The sequence below is a fragment of the Papaver somniferum genome, chromosome 5 (genome assembly GCF_003573695.1).
Source record: "Papaver somniferum cultivar HN1 chromosome 5, ASM357369v1, whole genome shotgun sequence".
In the NCBI taxonomy this organism is placed as follows: domain Eukaryota; kingdom Viridiplantae; phylum Streptophyta; class Magnoliopsida; order Ranunculales; family Papaveraceae; genus Papaver; species Papaver somniferum.
This window is the reverse complement of record NC_039362.1, coordinates 177,162,710-177,185,167: the sequence shown is the minus strand read 5'-3', so window position 1 is coordinate 177,185,167 and position 22,458 is coordinate 177,162,710. Positions and strand designations below refer to the sequence as shown.

Genomic DNA, 22,458 nt, shown 5'->3' with positions numbered 1-22,458 from the left:
GAAGATACCGATGAGGAAGATTGTTATTCTGAAGCTAGTGAAGATGACGATGGAGAAAAGTAGTCGCCTTTCTCCTTTTTTTTTCTCTATTTTCCTACTCTTTTTATTATATCTTCTCTCTTGTATATACTGATTATTCTTCAGCTTTTAATACATGTCCTCTTCCTTCTTTATTTATGCTTCTTCATTCTCCTGCTGGCTATTTACTAAAAGAAAAACACTTTCCTTTCTAATAATTTGTGTTAGTCCAGAAATAACTTTCAGGTACGAATATAATAGTACATGTGCATGAGTCTATCATATGTATGTGAATTATATACCTCTATCATGTTTGATATAAGGCTATCATGCTCACGCGGATAACATATTCTTGTTTTGTTTATATTCCCATTCTTTCCCTTGTTGTTCGCGGGAGGAAGATTGCCTCTGTTAAATCCAGAATTTTATACAATACCTTAGTAATTCCCCTTTTTGCTGCAAAAATCAGTCATGGTTATATATATATATATATTAATACCTTTGAATCTGCTTTATTTCACCCTGCAAAAATAATGTTAGTGCGGTCTTTTGTGTTTGTTCATGAGGTCTTATTGAGCCTCCCTAAGTAGAGGTCTTAATCAGCCTTCCCTGTTAATAGGACTTATCTTTTCCTTAGGGTTATTCAATTTGGTCGTGCGGCGAAATCGCAGGAGGTCTTTACGCTTTCGCGCAATGACCCATTGATCTCGCCTTATCATCTTTCGTATCATTGCCTCTGCATGATGTTTTTACGCGCCAATACGACAGGTATATACTCTTGTTTGAGTTATAGTCCCATGATATTGACGTCTTTTGACACAATTCATCTCCCTAATGGAGGGTGTCGTTCTTATATTACCCCTGATTGCCCCTTAAAGGAAGCGTACCCCTACCGGTTTAGGGTGGGATCCTCCCATCCGGTGATGCAACAACCAGTTGTTTTCGCGGCCTCTTGCGAGACCGCACCCTAAGTGGGGTTTCTTTAGGAACGAGTGTATCATAGCCAGGACTTGTCAAGAGTGGTGAGGTACGCTCCAGAAGCCTCCGACACTCTTGACTCAACCGTGTACCTCGGAGCCCTAATCGAGTTTTTACACTCCATGATAGAGAACTTAGTACCTTAATCTTTTGACTAAGGAGTCTCTACCGGATAGACTTTTATTTCACACCCAATATCCATGACTCAGGTTCCAGGGTTGGTATGGCTTTCGCCCGAGCCATGCATTACTAGGTTTTCCCCAATTATGACGCGCGTTAGGGCTTATTTCTATTGCCTCTTGGACAAGTGCGAACTAGGGTGCACTCCACAATTGGATGCCTAGCCTCCCTAGTTAGAGATTTTAAATTTTGTTGCCCCCTAGTGAGGTCTTATTCTGAGGTCTTGTTGTTGCCTCTTTTATTCTTATATTTGTAAAGGATTCAATATGAAGAAGTAGAATCACTTTTTTTCATGTATTTCGCTCATACAATGCTGATTTCTTCTTTTTTTTTTTATTCGCATGCATAATAATAATATCTTGATAATAACCTACTTGCTACTTTTTCCTTTTCTTCTTTGATGACTTCATATAATGACTAATGCCTTCGAACTTTTGTTGCCTCGATCTTTGTTCGTTGTACTTCTTCAGATATTTTTTGTTATGAAGTTCATTATGAATTTTCTTTATATTTCCCCCACTCTTCTCCATCAACTCATACATACCATCTCCCGCATTTCTTTTTACTACATACGGTCCATCCCATACTGCCTTCCTCTTTTTATTTCCTTTCTTTTGATAGGGTGGAAATTCTCTCATAACCAAGTTTCCTAGTTGAAATTCTCCTTGTTTTGCTCGCTTGCTATGTTCATTTTTGCCGGCTAGTGTTATCGCCTCCATAGAAATCTGGCATGTGTTGCTTGTTTCTTCATTCTTCTCGCTGATTAAGATACCTCTATCTTTTGATGATGACACAACTTTACAATGATTATCAACTTCTTCTTCTTTGGCTATGAAATCTACCATCAATCTTTCCCCTCGCTTGCTATCTTTTATTTCATTCTTCCAATTTCTTATTTTATTCGCACGCCCTTCGCTTTTTTCCACGTCAATATCATTGCATTTATTCGCTTCTGTTGTATTACTCCTGGTAATTCCAACTCCCCGAGGTAATGGAAACTTAATTCACTGGTGATATGTAGAAGTCACGCCTAGAGTAATGTGCAACCATGGTCTACCTATCAGTGCATTGTAGGGAGATTCTACATCCACCACGCAAAAGGTGATATTTGTGGTTATTGTTTTAAGAGGAATTCTCATAGTAACTTCTCATTTTGGTTTGTTGGCTGATCCATTGAAACCGTAGATTTTATAAGTTGAAGGAATCAAGTCTTCATGTTTTCCTCCCATTGTCTTGTATGCATGGTAAAACAAAATATCTACCGAGCTCCCAGAGTCAATTAGTATTCTATTTATCGCCCATGTATCATCCTCTTCATTTTCTCCCTTATCCAATTTTTCTTTTGGTATTATCTCCAACTTAACCACTAATGGGCTCTCATGAAGTTCGCCTCCTCCAAGTACTTCCTATGCGCTAAATGTGATTGGCTGTTTCCGCCATTCATTGAGTTTCAGTATCTTTGCTAGGTTGAGTATTTCCTTTCATTCAGCATCCCTTGCATACACGCGACTCAACACATTGTCATGGAAGTATTCTATACTTTTGAATGAGTGTATTATTGAATTACATTATATGTTCTTGGCATTCGCTCCCACTTCTATCAGAAAGGTGTTTTTTCCTTTGTCCGCACCTGATGATTGTCCTCCTATTATTGGTTGTGGTTGTGGTGGTAGTGGTGTAGCTAGGAAGTGGTGAAGATTTCTTTGTCCAATCATTCTTAATATGATTCGTAGTGTATTCATACATTTATTCGTTGTGTGGCCGCGGAAACGATGATAAGCACAAAATTCTTTGCTTCTTCTCCGAAATGGTGGTTCTTGCCCTAGATTAGGCGGTGGTGTTATCTCTTCCATTAATATAAAAACTTCCCAAATTTTTTCCACTGTTGTGTTAAGAGGCGGCATCCTGACTTCTTCGTAGGTTCTACTACCCCCATCGGGTCCTTGATTGTATAGTATCTCTTGTTTCCTCCGTATTCATCTTCTTGATTGTGGAGTCTGGTAACTTTGTTGTTTCCTCCATTATTATTGTATTGACTCTCTATGTATTCTCGCTCATACGTTTCTTGATCTCGGCTACTCATCGCTACCTGCTTTTGTTGATTTTCTGCGATTATTTTCTCTTTGCTTCCCTGCCAAGTGCTTGCACGTTCGCCATTCTTGGTAATAGACTCGCATTTCCTTCCTTTTCGCTCGTAACTACAACTGGGTAAGACTCCATATCTATCTGCTTTTCTTCAATAGCAATGTACTCTTCCTGGTACTCGCGCATCTCTGCCATCGTTATTCTGTCTTTCATCCTGAATATCTGTATATACAACAAGTCAGTTGGAAATAGTGCATTGATGAATGCTAAGATGAGATTTCTTTCATCCACTCTTCCTGCCATTTCGCTACACATTTTCCTCCATCTAGTGGTCGTAGATCGCATGCTTTCATTCGTTCTCCTTCGTAGGCTGAATACTTTATCGATTCCTGACCTTAGTATATTATTGCTGATGTATTGTCCCAAGAACAAACTCTGCAAGTGCTTTAATGATCTTATTGAACATATTGAAAATCTATCGAACCACTTCAAAGCTTCTCCTGTGAGGCTCGCCGGAAAATATTTGCATAAGACTGCTTCGTTATCCTCATACTGTAGCAAAGCTAAGTTGTACGCCTTTATATGCTGGACTGCACATGTAGATCCATCAAAGATGCTAGCAAATGTGGGTAGTGTGAACTTTGTTGGTATTTTTACTAATTGTATCCGTCGTGCGAAGGGTATCTTTGATGCCTCTTCTATCGCCTCTTGTAGCTGCCTTCTTCCTCCATCTTTCCCTTTTTCCATTAATTCTCTTAGCTCTTTTATTTCTCTTAAAATTTCACCATTAGAGAATGGGTTCTCCTTTTGCTGCATCGGTCTTTTCAAGTGTGCTTGCTCAGTCTGTTTTCGTTCCTGTTTTGATGCATAACCTCCTCTTATTCCTGTTGTTAGGACTCTTCTCTCCTCATTCTTCTTCTTTCTCTTCCATCCTTGCGTTCTCCTGTATAGCTTTATCTCTCTCGTTTTGTCATCTCAACATTTCTGTTCCATGGAGTATCATCCTTGCTTGCTCAGGGTCATTTTCCTGTTCTGATTCGTCTTGGATGCGGTTATACTCTCCATTTCGCTCTGGTCTATCTTCCTTGCGACTCCTCGCTTGGGTTCATTCTCACTTACCTGTACATATCGATCTTCTATGTGATCGCGTTCGCGCTCCTCCTGTATGATGTCGCCTACCTGAAGATTGTTAGTCAAATTATTATCTAAAAATTATCTCCGTTCATTCCCTCTGTGATCAGATCTGCTACACCTGGAGGTACTTCTACTTTTTCTTGATCTTGAGCTCGCACATGTTGTTCTGGATCTAGTTCCTGACCTTTGTTCCTGCAATCTGTGGTTCTCTTCTCTTATTTCATTGTTTTGGCGTATCAAGTTCGCACACATTTCTTCTTATCTTCTTCTTTCATCTGCCAACCTTTGTCTGAGTTCTTCAATTGTCATGTTCTCCTCAATTTCTCCTATCGCTCCTTCCTCCTGTGTTCTTTCTTCATTTTCCTCTGCGGTGTTTGTATCTGTAGTATGAACGGTAACTTATTCATAATTTATGTTGTTGTTCTCCTCTGGTACTGGTTGGACCCGAGATCGAATTTGCCGAGATCGATAGTTCCTCGCTCCCATATGCGAAGATTCTGCAATTTCACTCCTCCTTCTTACTACAATCCTTCTACTCCTCCTGATTGGTGTTGCGTTTTCTCCCGCGGATGCCTGTCTCACCATTTTCTATTCCTGAAATAACACTTTCCTTACAGATTTAAATTAACATAATCTTCTTTCTAAGATAAAACTTCAGGTTTTGTTTAAATTAGTGAAACTTAGCGAAAACAACCACAAATTTTTCCTGAAAACAATTTTTCTTAAAGAATACTGAAAATCTATTAAAAACTTTCACAAGCAGGTGTAATCCCTTCTCCGAACTGTATTCTAGCACCAAAATGTAGTTGCAGGAAATCTTACAACTACACCCCTTGAACAATCTATAAAATAAACTATGAAATCATGATGAAGAACACTTATAAGAATTTTATTAAGTTTTAGAAATCAATATAAAGAAAGAAGATAAAACCCTAACTTGGGGAGCAAATAACTTTCTCTCTCCTAAAGTTCTACCTCAAGTCTCAAAAAGATCTCTCCCCCAACACAATGGTGCGATGTTCTCGCACGCTTATGTTGGGTCTTATCGCACGTGTTCTTTAACTTAGCGCAACTTCCACAATTTACTCGTGAATTTATGACGTCATCAGTTTCGTCATCCGGAATATGCCATGTGCGAGTGAGTTCGCCCCCTTATAAAGATACCGCTTCGCGTGATAACTACGTGTGCGATATTTAACCCCTGTAGGACACATTTAATTCTATTACGAACTTGGAGGCAAGTGAGTCGGCAGTTTACTTGATTGGTTGGAATCCAGTCCCAATATAGTTTCACCATGAAGTGACCGTTTTGATCTATGTATATATAGTATATCACATATTAACTTTACTTCAATGGGTTCTTATTTGATGTTAGTAATTTCACGGACAAGCAATATCCAAGACTAAGAGTGAATACGTCTTGGGGTCACAGAGTAATTGGACTGGTGCACTGGAAGCATTTAAAAAGTATTATAGGCAACTATTACCACTGCATACACAGTTATTTCATTTTATTTGGGAATTGAATGAACCCTATTATTGGGGCTTAGAGAGTCAAGGTCTTTTGACCATTTTGGGGCTTAAATACTTTGGGGAGCCAAAAATTAGATGGGAGAGATTCAAGTGAATTAAAAATCAAAAACACCCTTATTAAATTTCACTATTCATTAAAAAAAAATCCTAAATCTATAATCTTCTTCTTCTCCTTCTCCTCTCACTCACAAACCATGATGATCATGGTTTCATCATGATGAAGATCATTAAAAACAAACTAAATCTATTATCTTCTCCCCATCCTTCTCTTATCATTCATAAATTGTGATAAAGATGATGATCATAGTTTCATCACCATGAGAGCGATTATCATAATGAAAACCAAAAACTATTATCATAAATTCATAGTATCATAATAAAGATGGTGATCATCATAAAAAGAAAAAACTAAGAAAACCCCAATTTATTTTTTCTTTTAAATGGTTAAATAATATGGTTCCCTGAATTTCAGGTGAAAAAAAAAGTTTCTGAAGATATTTACGGCTGGGAATTCTTAGATTCCCAGCCAAAAGTACATGTTTCGGCTTGGTTATCCCAACCGAAATAAATTTTATGATTTTTTTGGGTTTTCGGAATCAGTTACGGCTGGGAAAACCCAGATGAAACTGCAATTACGGCTGGGAAAACCCAGCCTTAACGGTTTCTAAAAACAAAAAAAATCAGAAAATTTATTTCGGCTAGGAATTCTTAATTTCCCCGCCGTAAATAAAAAATACGGCTGGGAACACCACCATTTCCCAACCGTTTTTCCTTTTTACGGTTGGGTCGACAAATTATCGTAGCCGTAATTGCACTTTCGGCTAGGTTATGAAACCGAAAAAAAGGTCGAAAAAATTTTCGGTTGGGTCGACAAACTATCCCAACCATAATCTTGATTCATGGTTGGGAACTAAGAACTTCCAGCCGTAAACGTTTTCAGAAGCTATTTTCTTTTTATCCAAAATTCATCGAATTTGAGTTTTTAATCATTTAAAACAAAAATAAATGGTGGGTTTTCTTAGTTTTTCCTTTTACGATGATCATCATCTTTATCATGCTTTGAATGCGAACAAAGTAGTTTTGAGTTTTCTTTATGATCATCATCCTCATCATGATGAAATTATGCTCATCATCTCAATCATAATTTATGAATGAGAAGAGAAAGATGGGAGAAGATAATAGATTTTTAGTTTTTTTTTTTTTTTTTTGATCTTCATCATGATGAAATCATGATCATCATCTTTATTATGATTTGTCAATGAAAAGAGAAGGAGAATGAGAAGATTATAGATTTTTAGGATTTAAGTTTGTTTTTTTTCAATGAATAGTGAAATTCAGGTAAGGGTATAATTGACATTAGGATTATAATGTGATAAGGGATAACTCATTTTTCTATTTCACGACCCTAAAAAGTCCCCAGAAAACCATGACTTTCTAAGCCCCAATAATAAGCTTCAATTGAATTATTGATACTTCCACTGGCAGGAACATGTCTTTTGCCAACGATCTCATGGTTCAAACATTATATATTGTTATGACACACTCAACAGTTAGCAAGATTGCAGTTCAATCAAAAGTGGGTCAAGTGCAGATTTTACTCTTGATAATATTCATAAAATATTCTATATGTCAGAAAATTGTAGTTATAGCTAATAATTCTTTTTTTCCCCTTGGCGTTATAGCTAATAATTTTAGGGGATATTTTGACTTTGGGTCCCATAAAATGGTATACCTTTGCATTTGGAGCCTAACTTTGTCCAGCTTTGAGTTTGGGTCCCGGTCAAAGGTTGACTATTCTTGACCATCCAACAATCAGTTAAATATGGGTTATTTTAACGAAAATATTACTTTTTATTTATTTACTATCTCTACCAAGTTATCCAAGACAGTGAAATGACTAACGAAAACGTTTTATTTTTGTTAAAATATCTCATATTTAACTGATTGTTGGATGGTCAAGAATAATCAATCTTTGACCGGGACCCAAACTCAAAGCTGGACAAAATTAGGCTCCAAATGCAAAGGTATACCATTTCATGGGACCCAAAGTCAAAATGTCCCTAATTTTAGAGGTGAAAAAGCTTCAAATTGTTAACCAGGAAGATGAGTCCACTTGGTCAGTGTTGTGAAACCGATACAAAAGTGTATGGTCCCCAATTTAATAATCGGAAAATGGGTCATTTGTCCAAATATTTTTAAAACATGGTTCAAATGGACTAGTAAAAATTAGTATAGTGAAATGGACACCAAATAAATAACAAGGATGAAACTGCATTCATCCTGACTTAACTTAAAAAATAACAAGGATGAAACTGGATGCATCCTGATGTAAATTAAAAATAAGAAAAAATATTTGAAAATTGATAGGATAAATTGTTTACATCCCAGCTATTTTTACATTTTTGTCAATTTAAACAGTATCAAAATCTAAATGTCCTTTTCACCCAGGAATTGTTGATTTTGATCTTTTTAACCAATTTTGTGTTTAATAATACAGTTTATTGGAGTTCAATGAATGTGCTGCTGCAACATAACTATCTGAAGATGATATCATTTTTTCCACCAAGGGAAAAATTTTCCACCCGAAATGTTGCTCAGGCTAAAAGATCCTTAGTTACTCGAACTTCAATAATTTGTGTAACTCAACTTATAAACGGAAGATGTTCTGAGGTCCCAAATGTGTTTTCTTTAGTCGTTTGTGATGATAAGAGTACAAAAAAATGGGTTATATAGCCAAAATGGCACCTTTTTCTGGGTCAAATGGACGGATAAAAATTCGGCCTGGGTCATGTGGATAGAGCATCTTTTTAATGGGAACAGACTAAATTACCCTTACCTTGCTTGTCCCTCTCTAGATAATATCGATCTCCCTCTCCACAATCTCCACCGTTTCCATTACTTTCTTCTTCTTCTCTCGATCTTCTCTTTCTCCACCACCACCATCATCAACTCTAACCACATCTTCCACCACCATGGACAGTAGAAACATGCTACAATTTTGGATTCAGATCTGGAATTAACTCATGGCGATTTTTCTGATGCGAAATAGATGATCGATCTACTATAAGGCTCTACTCTAATATTCTTAAAAGAGCTAAGATTGATCCTAGTTTTTCAGTTCGATTCTAGGGTTTTTAACTGATTTTGAATCGTAGCTCAACTTTGGTTTTGATTTTAGTTGATTGTAAGTTTGATTCAAATTGAAATGTGATTTATTCTTCGTTAATTTGGTTTCTAGGGTTTTCAGAGTGAATGTTTACTTACTATTCTCTTACAATTCCTCGCTGTGCTTGCTTAACTTGAGAGATGATATGTATAAAGTTTAGTCTGTTTATGCACAATATTGATCTCCTAAAACTCTTATCTTTGAACGCATTGCGGTTTGTAACCCACGGGTTTTTGATTTCCATTTTTTTTAGGTTCTACTATTATACATTTACTAGTACTTTACATAGGTAGATGGTAGTGGACCTGGTGGTGACGATGGTGGTTCAGTAGAACATGTAGATATCTAATTTTGTTATGTGATTTCATCCTGAATTTTCTTTACTTGTTTATAAACCTCCCCTGAGTTTTTAAATTAGGATGAAACAGATTTCATCATGTTATAGATTGGATTGAATTTGTTTTATATTTTTAAACTAGGATGAAACTGATGTCATCCTGTATTGGATTGGGTTGAATTTGGTTTCACATGTGTTTAAATTAGGATGAAATTGGTTTCATCTTGGTTCCACCCATTTTAAAACCAGGATGAAATTGTTCATTCTGCCTTAATTTGGTTTCATCTTGGTTAGATGAAACTGGTTCCATCTAGGTTTAAGCTATGTAAAATCTAGCTTGAAATTGATTGAATTCGCTTTGGATGAAACTGGTTTCACCTAGGTTTAATGTTTGAAATTTATTGAATATGGTTTGGATGAAACTGGTTCATCTGCGATTAACCTATGTAAAACTAGTTTGAGGTTAATTGAATTTTTATTTTTGTTATAGTGTGTGCTTGTGGATATGTTTTTTTCTTCAGTATATGAAGAATGAAACCAGTTTCACCCAGGTCAAAAATCTGTTGTTGTTTTTTTCTTCAGTATATGAAGAATGAAACCAGTTTCACCCTGGCCAAAAATCTGTTTTTTTTTTTCTCTTCAGAATATGAGTAATGCGATTCTTATAGTGTCTCCTAAGCTGACATGCAGAAACTGGTTTTCACACAGTAATAACATATGATGTAACTAGTTTTCATCCAATGATATCATAAGATGTAACTGGTTTTCATCTAGCTTTAATATATTGTATAAACTAAGATGAAACCAGCTTCATTTAGGTTTAATTGTTAGTGTATATTGTTTTAGCATGTTTAAACTAGGATGAAACCAGTTTCATCCAGGCTTAATATATTATAAATTAGGATGAAATCAATTTCATTTAGGTATAATTTGTGGTGCATATTGTTTCAGCACCTTTTGACTAGGATGGAATTGGTTTCATCCAGGTTTAATATTTGAGTGCATGTTTTTGACTAAATATTATTTTGCGGATTAATGTGTGAGTACTTGTTTTTAACCAAATATTTTTTTTTTAGGTTTTTATGAGGATGGAAATGGAGATGTTGTTGTAGTAGGTGATGGCAAGGTTGGAAAGCTGCAGGACATGGTATGAGAGAAGTTGCAGCTGAGATCGCAAGCAGTTGTTTCAATGAGATAATAATGCAAAAAATATGAGTTGCAGAGATGCATGACATGGTGCTATGTAGGAAAGTGAGTTTGATATGGAATGCCGATGGGTTGTATAAAGCACGGTGGCTTGTGGCAGAGTTGGTGTTGCTTGAAATGTATGCAATGGTATTGATGAATGCTAGGATGTATATATGGAAATGTGCAGGGAAGCAGCTCAGATAAAAGTTTCAACATGTGTGTTAGTTTGAAAAACAATGAATTTTAGTAATCTTGATGTAGTTTAAGCTTAACTTTTTTGTTTGTAAAACTTTTTTTGCATAGACATATGAATGCATATATCTTAATTGCAAGTCAATTAAATATGAAATGTTTTTACTTAAACTAGACTGTGCTATGAGTTGTCAGTAATTTTAGTAATCTTATCTTAGAATATGCAGGATGAAACCAGGTACATACTAGCAGGGTTTGTTTTCTTTTGCAGAATGTACATGATGAAACTGGTTTCATCCTGTAAAAAACATGTTTTTGTGAGTTTCTGCAGGATGAATATGTTTTTCTTTTTCAGAATATGCAGGATGAAATCAGTTTCACCCTGGCCAAAAAATCTATTTTTTCAAAATATACAGGATGAAACCAGTTTCATCCAAGTCTAATCTTTCTTATATCATGAATTAATTCAAGCTTTTACCATAAAATTAAAAGATATTTATATTTAAGAAACTAACAAAAGTCATTAAGATACACTTTTTTGAATGTGTCAAAATAAACAAAAGTTGCAATACTGACATACAAATTAATGTACTCATAAACTTCAAAAAAAAGTCTCTCGCGATTTCTAAATGCACTTCATACACAACCATCGAACCATAGTTATGGTGTAGTCGAGAAGCTGCAAATGTTCATGTTGTTTTGAAGTGCATCGAGAAGCTGCAACTGTTCATGTTGGTAATTATAGAGCTTCAAAGAATATGTCATGAAAATAACTGGGGGTCAAATCATAAAAATCCCAGCTGCATGAAGATAAATATATACCATTAAAGTTTCAATGCATACCTTGCAGCACCTGGTGCTCCTTCAGAACTAGGTTTCTGTGTGAGTAATGAGTAAAGGAAACTTAAGCTTAAAAACCTATCTTGACATGAGAATCCATCAAGAGCACTAGCGTGTTGTGACAAGTTGAACTTTGGATGGTTCTCATACACTGTACTCAACTTCCTTCTACTGCATAAGCAAGATAATAAATGGTAAACATAGAGAAATATTGAGGTTGTAACAGAAAAAACAGTATAGTTATTCTTGCCTAGCAAATTTTTCCATAGCCAATGGTTAGCCTGTTCGCACCATACAAACACGGATTCCTAGTTTATTTAGAGCACCTTTTACTAAAGAAACCTGCAAAAGAGATTAACAACAAATCAGACTTGAAGATTCAGTGATGGTGAAGGAATAATTAGGTAATTTATTAAAGCCATAAATAGTGTGCGGTGTGTATGTGGCCACAGTCGTGCATTAGCTCACTACATACTCCATTTTTCATCCCCAAAACTATCAGTCAAAATCTTAGGTCATGACTCACTCAACAACAGCACCTCCGGAACCTGCACCAATACCTCCACCTCCACAAGCACCGTTTATCGCATCCAATACCTACTACACCACTCTGTCGATACCCTTCACCGCCACCACCTACTGAACCAAAACCTCACCTCCAGTAGCACCTTCTTCAGATCCAATGCCTACTCCACCACCCTTTCCATACCACCCACCAAAAACTCCACCATGACCAGAACTACCGCCGAAACCAATGCCTTTACCAACTCCTCCATCAACAACACCTCCTGGCCATAGCCAAGTCCTAAACAGTGGGCAACAATACCTCCTGAATTGACAAACTCCTCCACCAACAACACCTACTGAACCATGACCAAGTCCTCCACCAACACCACCACCTCCTGAACCACAACCAACTCCTCCACCAGCACAACCAAAACGTAACAATTAACCAGATCCTTAACACTATTCTACTCAAACCGTAATTGATTTCCATTTAGCTCAAACGGCTCAAGAAACCAAATCGTACTAATTAATCAAATCTAGTCAAACATTTTTGAATCCTATTAACAATTATCGAATCCAAATCTACAAATCTTCTCATTTTGTCAGTAAAATTTCAAAATAATAGAATATAGAATTTTCAAAACCTAGCATTAGCTTAAATTAGTGAAATTCAAAATCAAAAATAAAGAAAAGACAGGATAAGAGAATTCAGTGAGAACCTGGCGTTGATGTTGTTAACGGAGATAGCCTATTACAAAGCGCGATAGACGAGAAGACGAGATCTGGTTTTTGATGATGTTGTAATTCAAAAAATGATAACCACCATGATTGATGATTGAGCTCTGAAAATCACTGCCAGATCTGAAAACCCAAAATCAAATTCGTTCTCTGAAAAAGAAGAAAGTGAGCGGAGAAAAAAAAAAGAGGAGAAGCTGTTTTTGGTTAAGTTTAAAAAGTGTTGTTTAAAAGGATGGGGGTTATTTTAGGTAGAACCTATTTTTTTTATTTATTTTTCCTGAGTGAAATATCCAAATTGGCTATTTAAACAGTATTTTTTGTATCACTGTCCATATAAAAAGTATCTAAACCTAGAAATCTAATTCACCAAGAAATTGTTACTTTCGGACTTTTTGACCAATTTTGTGATAAGAGTAATATCCCGTGGCAGAGTCTAATAATTGAAAAATGTTATTTCTAAAGGTGCTTGACACTGTCGGGGACAACCACACAAAAACTCTTGGATTTCAGAATTTTAGAAAAATATTTGAGTTTGTGAAACAACTCGGATTTCAGAATTTTATACCCACTAATGGATTATGACGCTACAAAGATGACCTTCTCAAGGTTCTTAATCTGTGTTGTTTGCCCAATCTTACCAGATAATGGTTCTTAATCTGTGATACCTAGTAAATTTATAGGCCATATTTATGTTTCACAGTTGTATTGAAATAGGAAACCCAGGTAGTTTCTAGTTTTTCTATTAAAACGTTGAAAAGAACATAAAAATATATGATTGCTATAAATAATACCTAGTAGTCTAAAAATTGTTGCACAAGAAAACAGTAACCAAAAAGAGAAAGCAAACGGAAGCCACGATAACATAATTTACAAAATATCTTCTCAATTAGAAGATGAATACAGTTTGAATCAAATCAATTGAACTTGAAGAAAAACAGTTAATTGAAAATTCTCTTTTTTTTTTTTTTTTTTTTTTTACTTTTCAAAATTCACAAGGATTCTCCCTCATTAAAGGACTTCAAATACATACTCAATTCCAATGTGGTATATGTATTTTCTGAGGTTTTAGAGACTAATTACTCATGAGCTCAGGCCGACGAACAGTTACACTTGGGTCAATTGGTTCACAAGGAACCGGTTGAGTGAAACCTTGGCCACCAAACGTTGGACGCATAAATGAATCGTCGAACATACGCCAGTAGTGGTGTACTGTAGACGTTGCGGAGGGTTGCCTAGGTCCATTTTGTCTCTCCCCTAGCATCTGATCATTTGGTTCACCGGGAACCGGTCGAGTGAAACCTTGGCCACCAAACATTGGACGCATAAATGAATCATCGAACATACGCCAGTAATGGTGTACCGTAGATGTTGCGGAGGGTTGCCTAGGTCCATTTTGTCTCTCCCCTTGCATCTGATCAATTGGTTCACCAGGAACCGGTTGAGTGAAACCTCGGCCACCAAACATTGGATGCATAAATGAATCATCGTACACACGCCAATAATAGTGTATCGTAGATGTTGCGGAGCGTTGCCTTTCAATTCTTGGTTGTCTAAGTCCATTTTGACTCTCCCCTTCCATTTGATCAATTGGTTCACCTGGAACCTGTTTTGAGTGAAACCTCGGCCACCAAACATTGGATGCATAAATGAATCATCGTACTTATGCCAGCAATGGTGTACCGCAGATGTTGCGGAGGGTTTCCTCTCAAGTATTGGTTGTCTAGGTCCATTTTGACTCTCCCCTTCCATCTGACCAATTGGTTCACCAGGAACCGGTTGAGTGAAACCTCGGCCACCAAACATTGGACGCATAAATGAATCATCGTACTTATGCCAGTAGTGGTGTACCGTAGATGGTTCGGAGGGTTGTCTAGGTCCATTTTGACTCACCCCTTCTGTCTGATCAATAAACACATTTTGAGTCCCTACATCCCTCTGACCAGATTCCAAATTTTGCTCGTTAACTAGGAGTGGGAATGTTAAGGTTAATTCTGGAGTTTCAAAATTTGGCGTGGTTGGCCCAAACGATAAATTCCTTACCAATTTTCTCCGAGGTATTAGGAGTATTATCAGGGGCTTAGTCAGCAATCCAAATACCTGAGTCACAAAACAACCAGCAAAGTGACATAACCAGTTTAAGTGAAAACTTGAGTTGGATAATCTCAAAAATAATGGCACTGGAAGTAGTAAAGAAATGAAATAGCTTACCACTGTTGTGAAAAGAACGACACTTATAGTGCTCGTGATCATAATAGCAGTTCCTTGCGTTTGATTGTAGCCTTTGCGTGCAAACTGCAGCACCAGATAAAGGGATCTGTATAAGTCGAATAGGTTGACTAGTTATCTACGGTCTTTTAGAGGTTTAGGTCCATTACCTGTTTATAAGCAAGTGCAACAGATACGGCACCTCTGATCAGACCAGCCCACCATATAATTACCTGCAGGATTGTAGATAAGGGTTTTGCACATTAGTTTGTTCAGTTAGGATAAAGAAACATAAAACCACTCATATCAGACAACTTACTTGCTGCTTTATGTTAATTTTATCTTCTGGCGCTTTTTTAGTTAAGTTGTTTAAGAAGGAAAGAGGGAAAACAGAAGCTGCTCGTCCAACTCCAGCCAGACCTAGCAATATTGCGCTAACCCCAATTGATTTTCCAGGACTGCAGAAACATATTATGGTAACTTAGCTGTACTTTGGATGATTTTGGAGTATTAAAACCAGATAAGTACAAATGAAATAATCAAGAGAGATCAAGTTTGAGAAAGAATAAGTTAAGCCATAAATGTTGAGGTTCTCATGGCTTAATAGAAAGTACCTTGTACTAACAACTTTCCATCTCTCAATATCCAAAGCATCCATACCGACGTATAAGAAGATAAATATTTCACCAATGAATGACATTGTCGCAAAAGTATGCCTACAAATAGTAGAAAGGAAGAACAGCCATATAGATTGATCAATTGTCAAGAGCATGCGACAAAGAACATGAATGACTTCAAACAAATATTATGTACAATCAACCTACTAGGTAGTGATTCTTGAATTATCAGTCACGTTATGCCATGTATAGTGCGACATGACTATCCCACAAAAGAATACCGTGAGAATAGCACTTACCTCAAATAACTACAATGATAAATAAAAGTTTAACCAATATTACAAACAAAAAACAGAAGTTTCAACATCAACTTAAATTTAGTACAAAGCGCGGACTAACCTCAGCCATCATATAGGAAAGGTAAGCCATAAGTATCATAATTGCAACCTCCCGGTCAGTTGAGTGCCTGATATTCATGACTAAAATGAATTTAAGAGCTTAAAATTTGTATGAACAGAACTGTTAAGATAAGGAAGAGTCTCAGACCTGCCAAAATACAGTTTTTTGATAATGTACGCGCTAAGAAGTCCGGCCGGTAGGACAAAGGAACAAAAACTTCAGCAGATGTTCAATGGCAACGACATATATGGTAGGACTTTAGATGAAGCATACAACACATGTTCATATAACAGAAGAAACTTACAAACGCCCCAAGCAATGTGCTTATGATAAACAAATATAAGAAGTTTCCTAGGATCTGCAACGCAGTTGTAGAACTAATGTGACTGAGATCAAAGCTCTGGATTGCATTGAAGAGCACCACAGACGTGGCATCATTAACGACACCTTCTCCAAAAACCAAACTGTATAGAAAAGGTGTCTCCTTCTGATTAAGCACCTGTAAAAGAAAATGCTAATTTCTTTAAAGTGCAGGATCTTCTATTGTTTACGTAAAAAAAAAAGCAAAGCATTTCAAATCTTTCCATACCTGCAAGGTGCAAACAGAGTCGGTGGCCGAAAATATCGTTCCAATTGCTGCAAGTAGCAAGAAGGGAAAATAAATTATTGCATAGAAGATCAGAAAAATATCACAAGCTTAAAAAGACTGAATTAAAAGAGAGTACCAAGATAGTCGCCTAACTCCAAGCCACCAATATCCATCTTTTTGAATATTTGAGCAGCACCTGTATTACAAACATTGATAGATAATGTCAATAAACTCTTAACATGTGCCAGTATTAAAATTCATGCTATTCGACCCAAATACTAGAATGTACCCTTCATTGATCTATAAATCATACTTGACCCTCTTTTCTTTGGTGAAATAAATTTAATGAGGTCGAAAAAATAAACAAGGTCTTGCTGCTCATTTTGTTAATGTTGCTCATTTTTCCCCTCCACCTAGCAAGCACGTCAGGATTTTCTCTTTCTAAGTGCACGCCTATAAACATCTAATAAACACATTTAAGAATATAATAGATGCAACATACCAACCGAAACGATCGAGAAGGATATAAATGTGCCAACAGCACCAAACAGCATAATTTTCACGAAATTTCGAAAGAAATGTTTCTTCTTTACCTGAAATCTGTAATACAATCATACAAAGAAAGCACACTCAAGTCGTATTAGTGGAACTATACATAAGTGATATTGGTGTACGTCTAAATATCACTTTTCCAAGAACAGAGGTAATACAATTAAGAATCATATCTGAATGAATCAAGTATAAAACACAACTAACCCAGCATTAAAGATAATAGGCGGAAGAAGATAAATAAAGAAAAGATCTTCACTGAACATTAAGAGATGAGAACTTCTTCCTCCGGTAGTTAATAAAATCACAAATCCTGTACATAATCCCTGCAATCATTGAACAAATTACTTGATTTTCATGACAGAAGAACACAACTATAATGAAACTACAAAGAACATAATACTACTTACAATTGCAATCGCGGTAATCTACTCCTTCATCCATCGATTCTCTTCTAATAAATTACCGATCACGATACAAGCACAAAGAAGTGTTACAAATAAGTTAATTGATACTACACCTGCATATTCTGTTTGCAGCTTCATTAAGTCCATCACGGCTCTGTTTATCACTCTCTTTTCACCCAAAACTCAATCAAACAAAAACCAAGAAAGGGTTTGGCTAATTGTACTGATCTTGTTCTTTAAACAGAATGAAAAAGAAGATCGCTTGCTTCAAAATTTGAACAAGAAAAACTGAAATATCCCCTGTTTTACTCTGATTTTAGGAAATGGAAAGTGAAGTTGACTTGAATTGTGAAGCTTGCGAATAGTTCAAAATGGAAATTCAATAGAAAATCCAGAGAAGTTTGGAAAGTAATGAGAATTCGGCAACTAAATAGAGTCAAAGCACGATTAGATTCTTCTCTTACGCGTTATCAATGATTTTATCCAGTTTAATGGTGGAGAGTTATGCCCATCATGTACTGCTAATTAAGCTAATTAATTAAACTGTTAACAAGCAATACAGGGCTAGCTCTCAATTACTCAAGTCCTAAATTTGTTAAGTTCATATTTTTAATATTTCCATTGTGTAGAGAACTAGAGATGGTAAATGAGCTCAAGTGTCCTACAGCTGGGCTAAGGAAACTAATTCGTTAAATTCGTTATTGTAATGATTCCGAAGACCAAATAATTTTTTCAGTTGACTCCAAATGCAAACCAAACCATTACAAAACCCACTAACTGAGAAGCAAAATCTAGACATCCCTATGGCCTATCAATTTCCACACCATACAAATGAAATTCATTAGAAGATACCGATAATGGATCATAGCTTACGGAGCAGATTACTCTGCAAGGCTTTTCAGAATCAGATATCATGAGACGAAATTTTGTTTTCTGGGTAGTAAGATTATGGTGGGATTTAACAAAATAAGAGGAAGTGATTAGGGCATACCAATACTTGCAAACACACTTACATGCAAGTGTTGATTTTCACTGGTAACCTTAAAAGGATATCGAGGTAGATCTCTTCCAGAATACTTGACATCGTTGATGCTTCTCTTTCTTCTCTTCGTCGGATGTAAAGTTAGGGGTTATTCTTCGCGAAGCTGAAAAGATTTTTAAGGACATAAAGAAGGCTAGAGTTAGTAGTGTCATAAGGAGACCATGGACTGACGTATCGGCCTAGGATCTAGACTCAGAGGCATGGCTAGACATATCGGCCGATAAGGTGCTGTATCTGTCGCTGATAGACTTAGAGGTACTATTCCAGAGCCTCAAGAATCCATTGAGAATTACCAACAAAAGATCATATGGTTTTAAGCATGTCTGACGAATTTCTGTTTTCTTTCTGAATTTAGTTTTATTAGTAAAGCTAGGAATTCTCTTTTTTTTTATTATTATTCGTTTTGTTGGCTTGAAGTTGCTGATCCAAATCTGATCTGGCTGATCGGCCAAAACATTTCGAACCATATGTCAGGATTTTCTTAGGGAATAATCACTGACAACCGCGGAATAACAGATCTTGAGATATTATGATGAATTATAAGTAAACCAAGTACAAGCAACCATAATAATACGAGAAAGATAAATCAACTCACAAGACACAAGATTTATAGTGGTTCGACCAATACATACAATTTGTATATATTGTCTACGTCCACTTTGAGCCGCACCAACTCAAATCCAGTATGAAGAAAAACGATTACAGCGTCGTGTGAATCCCAGCAAACTCTTGGTTACACCACAACAATTATCCGAGATGATAACCTTGTCTCTTGTTCCTCACTAGTATGCTCTCACAACGAAACCCTAGCTTTAGACCTAAAAGCTATACAAGAAATTTGTCACTGATCTCTTAATCGTGCTCTACACAATGTACACATTCTACAAGGCTTAACTACCTATGTATATAGGTTACAAAATTGGCCACCAAGAATTCTAACCGGTTTAGAAAAACCCTTCCCTAAATAACCATGGCTAACTTTAGTAAATAATTAATTAGTCTTCAATAACTAACAATCTCCCACTTTGAAGACTTATTGATTGTCTTCCATTCTTCAACTTTGGATTGACGGTGCTAAAACATCTTCCTTGTTAGTGCGGCTCCCCTCCCAGATCCTCATTCTGAGAGACCAACTAAAGCCTTGCAGAGCTTTAGCCTGTCTGATGTAACTCCCTTGGTAAACATATCCGCCGGATTCTTCGAACCAAGAATCTTCTCGAGATTCAACTCTCCTTCTTCAAAGAGATCCCGAATGAAATGATAACGGATATCTATATGCTTCGTCCTAGCATGATAGGCTGAGTTCTTGGCTAAATGTATAACACTTTGACTTTCGCTAAACAGAACATTATCTCCTTGTTCCTTGCCCAACTCAGCTAATAATCCTTGTAACCAAATCATCTCCTAGCTCGCTTCCGTCACCGCTACGTACTCCGCTTCAGTAGACAATATCACCAACTTCTGTAACCTTGAGTTCCAACTCACTGCAGCTGACCCCATAGTATAAACATAACTGGTCGTACTTCGCCTTTTATCTACATCACCTGCGAAGTCTGCATCCACATAACCCCTCAAAATAGAACCACATTTTCCATAGCACAATGGTACGTTTGTGTTACCTCTCAAATACCTGAGAATCCACTTCACCGCTTCCCAATGTTGTTTTCCAGGGTTGATTTCATATCTACTCACTACTCCCACTGCATGTGCAATATCCGGTCTCGTGCACACCATAGCATACATTAAACTCCCAATAGCCGAAAAATATGGTACGTTAGACATGTACTCCTTTTCTTCATCTGTCTTCACACATTGCATACTTGAAAGACGAATTTGACTTCCAAGTGGAGAACTAACTGGTTTAGCATTCTCCATATTGAACCTTTTCAACACTCGTTCAATATATTAATCCTGACTAAGCATAAGTACACCCTTAGCTCTGTCTCTTATGATCCTCATACCAAGAATCTGCTTTGCTTCACCAAGATCTTTCATATCAAAAATCACTTGCTAATTGTTTATTCAAATTCTCAACTTCTTGTAGAGATGTTCCGGCAACCAACATATCATCCACATACAGTAGTAATATGATGTAGTCAAAATTATTCCTTTTGAAGTAACAACAATGATCTGCATTACATCGTGAGTAACCACTTCTATGCATGAAGTTATCAAACTTCTTGTACCACTGTCTAGGGGCTTGTTTTAAACCATACAAACTCTTTTTTAGCTTGCACACCATCTCTTCCTTGCCTTTTACTATGAATCCTTCTGGATGCTTTATGTAAATTTCTTCATCTAGGTCACCATGAAGAAACGCTGTCTTTACATCCAACTGTTCAAGGTATAGATCTTCAGAAGCCACTAGACTTAACACTACTCGAATAGTAGTCATCTTCACAACTGGAGAAAATATCTCGCTGTAATTAACACCAGGTTTTTGCTGGAAACCTTTCACAACCAACCTCGCCTTGTAGAAAATATCTCCATTTGCTTCAGACTTCATCCGATAAACCCACTTGTTATGCAACGCCTTCTTACCTCTTGTTAATTTTACTAACACCCAAGTGACATTCTCATCAAGTGAATTTATCTCATCCTTCAGAGCAAGTTTCCACTTGCCTGAATCATCAGCCGCTAGTGCTTCTTTAATATCTTCAGGTTCGCCTCCATCCGTAAGTAATAGATAATTCAAAGCATACCTTGGGTTTGGTTTAGGAGTTCTTGACGATCTTCATACTTCTTGTGAAACTGTAGGAATAACTCCCACTGCATTAGAAGTCTCTTCAACTTGTGCTTCTCTGCCATCAGCAACATCATGCTCTTCTTATTCCACACTTCTTCCAGAAACATTATCAATATCGATATACAACTCCTTATCGACGTTGCTTGACCTGACATCTTGAACTTGTGCTGTATTCCTGTCCTTGTACAGCTTATTATCATTCAAAGCGACATCTCTACTTCTAATAACATTGTGACCCTCATAGTCCCAAAGTTTATACCCAAAAGCGTCAATTCCATAACCAAGGAATATACACTTCTTTGCTTGAGCACCTATCTTAGACCTCTCACCGGGACTAAGATGAACATAACCAACACAACCAAAAACTTTCAAATATGAAAGATTTACCTTTTTGCCAGTCCAAACCTCCTCTGGTATCTTCATATCTAATGGACTACTAGGTGTCCTGTTAATTAGATAAGCAGCCGTCTCTGTTGCATGTGCCCAGAAGGTCTCGGGCAAACCAGACTGCAACCTCATGTACCTCGCACGTGCATTCAACGTCCAATTCATACGTTCCTTCTAGTCCATTCTCCTGTGGCGTCCTTAGAACTGTCCTCTTCAAACGAATTCCATTAGTAGCACATAACTGTAAGAATTCTGTTTTGTCATACTCACCACCGTTGTCTGACCTTAGACACTTCAACTTCAGACCAGTTTCTGCTCAACCAAAGCTTTCCACTTCTTAAACACTTCATACACCTCGAACTTATTCTTCATGAAGTAAAGCCACACTTTCCTTGAGTGATCATCAATAAAGGTGACGTAATACTGGAACCCGCTGTGAGATGCAACATCAATTGGTCCCCATACATCCGTGTGAACCAAATCAAGTTTTGCACTTCTCAAGTCTCTTCCTCCTTTGCTGAAACTAACCCGTTTTTGTTTTCCAAGAAAACAATCTTCAAAAAAACTCATATCAACAGACTTCACCTTAGATACACTACAAAAAAACTGACCAAAGGCTAC

The 22,458-nt window shown here is 36.8% G+C and overlaps 2 protein-coding genes and 1 pseudogene across 2 annotated transcripts; all 3 read right to left on the bottom strand.

Annotated features, from left to right (window-relative positions):
- Positions 1–3,288: 3,288 nt before the first annotated feature.
- LOC113280158 lies at positions 3,289–4,077 on the bottom strand. Its single transcript, XM_026528815.1, has one exon. The coding sequence runs from the start codon at positions 4,075–4,077 to the stop codon at positions 3,289–3,291; it is 789 nt and encodes a 262-aa protein (XP_026384600.1).
- Positions 4,078–12,287: 8,210 nt separating this feature from the next.
- On the bottom strand, positions 12,288–12,756 carry LOC113280156 (glycine-rich cell wall structural protein 1-like). Its single transcript, XM_026528814.1, has 2 exons — positions 12,705–12,756; positions 12,288–12,568 (listed from the first exon to the last, which is right to left on the bottom strand). Exons 1-2 carry the CDS (start codon positions 12,754–12,756, stop codon positions 12,288–12,290), a joined length of 333 nt encoding a protein of 110 aa, XP_026384599.1.
- Positions 12,757–13,913: 1,157 nt separating this feature from the next.
- LOC113278216 lies at positions 13,914–18,195 on the bottom strand (annotated as a pseudogene).
- Positions 18,196–22,458: the final 4,263 nt, after the last annotated feature.